Source organism: Cucumis sativus, chromosome 5, assembly GCF_000004075.3.
Source record: "Cucumis sativus cultivar 9930 chromosome 5, Cucumber_9930_V3, whole genome shotgun sequence".
In the NCBI taxonomy this organism is placed as follows: Eukaryota; Viridiplantae; Streptophyta; class Magnoliopsida; order Cucurbitales; family Cucurbitaceae; genus Cucumis; species Cucumis sativus.
This window is the reverse complement of record NC_026659.2, coordinates 18,926,825-18,929,682: the sequence shown is the minus strand read 5'-3', so window position 1 is coordinate 18,929,682 and position 2,858 is coordinate 18,926,825. Positions and strand designations below refer to the sequence as shown.

The window sequence follows — 2,858 nt, the reverse complement described above, 5'->3', positions numbered from 1 at the left end:
TATCAAAATAAAATTACCTATAAACTCAAAAGCACAATAACGTGTTTCACTTTTATTTTCATTTTCATATATTGTCTTATAAAATATAAAATTCAGTACTATAAAATTTATTAAAATAAAAATATTAAAAAATAAATCAAGAAGGTGCACAGTCAAAATAACTATTAAACTTGGATATATAACTTCGTCGTTTTTTTTTTTTTATTTTATTCGACAATTTCTCAATTCATGGGTAAAAGTATATACATTAAATTAAAGTAATTAAAAGTAAGAATGGAAGGAAAAATGGAAGGAAAACTGTTTACAATACAACAAAAGTTGGGGTTATCCCCAAAAGATGTTGTGATCTTTAATTTATTGAATCTATGTTAAGAAAAAAAGAACCAAAGTCCCTCACAGACAATATATATATGATTATGATATATATATAATTTGATCATATAATATAAAGTTTAACATGACACGATGTTCATGATTCATTACAAGCCATAAACCCAAGATTGAGAATTTTCCAATTCCAAACCAACAAATGGATCATTCCCAAAATTATTGGCATTACCTCCCTCATAATTATTTACCATAAAATCCCAACTACTACCAAAATCATCTTCCAAAAGCCCTTCCTCCACTATCCCATTTTCTTCGCAAATATTTGGCCACTCGAACTCAGGAAACTCATTCACCAAATCTTGAAGCAAATTGGCTGCTGATTCTGGATTTGATGAAAATGAAGAATAAGAATAGGAAGATGAAGAAGAATAAGAAGTTGAGGTTGTTGAAGATGAAGAAGCACAAGGAACTAGAATTTCATGTGGCTCAATTAAAGGGACTTCTTCTGTGCAAAATCCATCCATAATCAAGTCTGTTATGTTCGTTTCTATTATGTCGGTTTTGGCCGCTGTCACCTCTTTCTTGAGCTCTTTTGGTGGTGATGGAGGTTGCGATGATTGTCTTTTATCCTTGTCAGTCAAATGGGTGTCATCTGAAGTTTGAGAAATAGACTTGTGAGTTTGAGGGTCTATTCCCATTTTTTTTAGTTTCTTCTTTATGTGAGTGTTCCAGTGGTTTTTTATCTCGTTGTCTGTTCTTCCCGGAAGATGTGAAGCAATTTTTGACCATCTGTAACAGGAAGAAGAAAAGTAGTATTAGTTTGTTAGTGTAGGTGAGAATCATTTTTAGTTCAACTTATGATTAAAAATAAGAAAATACTTACTGTCCTACCACTATAATATTCTTCTTTTAAAATGTTTAATTTATTAAATAAGAAAAAGTCTCTCCATTTTAGTTTGTCAAAATATAAGAATGGGTGACAAATATATATATATATATATATATATATATATTTCCAAATTAATGAAGATGAAAGTAATGATATTTTGAGGTTGGCAATGTCAGGCCACTTAAAAAGTTGTAAAACATGGGTGAGTTTTTCTGAGTAGTTAGAGATATCCACTCTTTCCATTCCCCTTTATAGAAAATGTAAAAAGTCAAAATTGCCCCTTCTTTTGAGAAAAAAGACTACATTATATTCTTCCATGACTATGATTATACCACATGGCTCAAGCCTCCAATTGTCCCAAAAAATACCAAAAAGAAGAAAGAAAAGAAAAAAAAAAAAAGAAAAGGGAAGAGAGCTAAAAAGATTAAAAAGGAAGAAACAAAAAGTAAGAAACAAAAGAAACCTGTTGCCTAGTTGAGAATGAAGATCAATGACCATCTTCTCTTCATATTCAGACAAAAGGCCTCTCTTTAAATCTGGCCTTAAGTAATTTGTCCATCTCAACCTACAGCTCTTCCCACATCTCAACAATCCTGCAAGAATCTCGAAACATAGTTCAACTTGTTTAGACATATATACACACTAACATCACCTTTTAATCAATGGTGTCGATGAAAAGAGAAGGATAAAGAGAGGAGACCTGCAAGTTTAGGGACAGCCCTCCAACAGCATTGGCCATTGGTGAGTATGAAACTGATGAGCTTCTTATCTTCTTCCGCAGTCCATGGCCCTTTCTTCAACCCAATTTTATCACAACATGGTTGCCTTCCCATTATTTATAAAATTTTCTTCCTATTTAATTTCTTAGGCTTTGGAGAGAAGAGAAAAGAAAAAGAGAGAGTCTCGAATTATAAAACTCTCAATGGAACCAACATTTATATATAGAGAGAGAGAGATTGATGGAATATGGAAGGAAAGCCACTTAGTTTGAGATAGAGAGACTTTGCCTTTATTTTTCTCGAGCTGAATTATATCATAGCCACCTGGCATTTACCTTTTGTTTTACTTATATATATATATATATATATATATATATATATGTATATATATTGGAGTTTTGTTTTGGAGGAATTGGGGATGTATGAACGTTGTGAAATAAATATGAAGATTTACGCGTATATCAAGTTGTGTGTGTGTGATGTCATTTTCAGAAATTTCGCCCCCCATTTATTTCCCTTTTTTTCTATTTTTGCTTTTACTTCAAGCAATTTCTACTCTACTTCACATCATCCTTTCACATTCCATACTAACAAACAAACTTTCAATCTCCAGAAAATTATTCATGAGACCCATCAAGACATAATATGGTTTGAATGTTTTTCATGGTTAAATGTATGGGTTGAATATACACTCAAATTTATATCTACAATTATAACTTAGACGTTTTTAGGTTTAAATACTATTTTTATTATACTTTTTACTTTATTTTTGGTTTATTTTACCTTCTTTATTTTTAAATTGTTTAATTCCAATCCATATATATTTTCTATGTTGCTTCATTTTCGTTCTTTATATTTAAAATGCTCAAACTTCAACTCCTTTATATTTTCATCTTTAAACTACTCCTAAGAACAAACTA

General features: G+C 30.7%; 1 protein-coding gene across 1 annotated transcript; it reads right to left on the bottom strand.

Annotated features, from left to right (window-relative positions):
• Positions 1-298: 298 nt before the first annotated feature.
• On the bottom strand, positions 299-2,187 carry LOC101213028 (transcription factor MYB20). The gene is made up of 3 exons (XM_004140251.3): positions 1,920-2,187; positions 1,683-1,812; positions 299-1,119 (listed from the first exon to the last, which is right to left on the bottom strand). The coding sequence occupies exons 1-3, from the start codon at positions 2,050-2,052 to the stop codon at positions 480-482; spliced, it is 903 nt and encodes a 300-aa protein (XP_004140299.1). The 5' UTR covers positions 2,053-2,187; the 3' UTR covers positions 299-479.
• Positions 2,188-2,858: the final 671 nt, after the last annotated feature.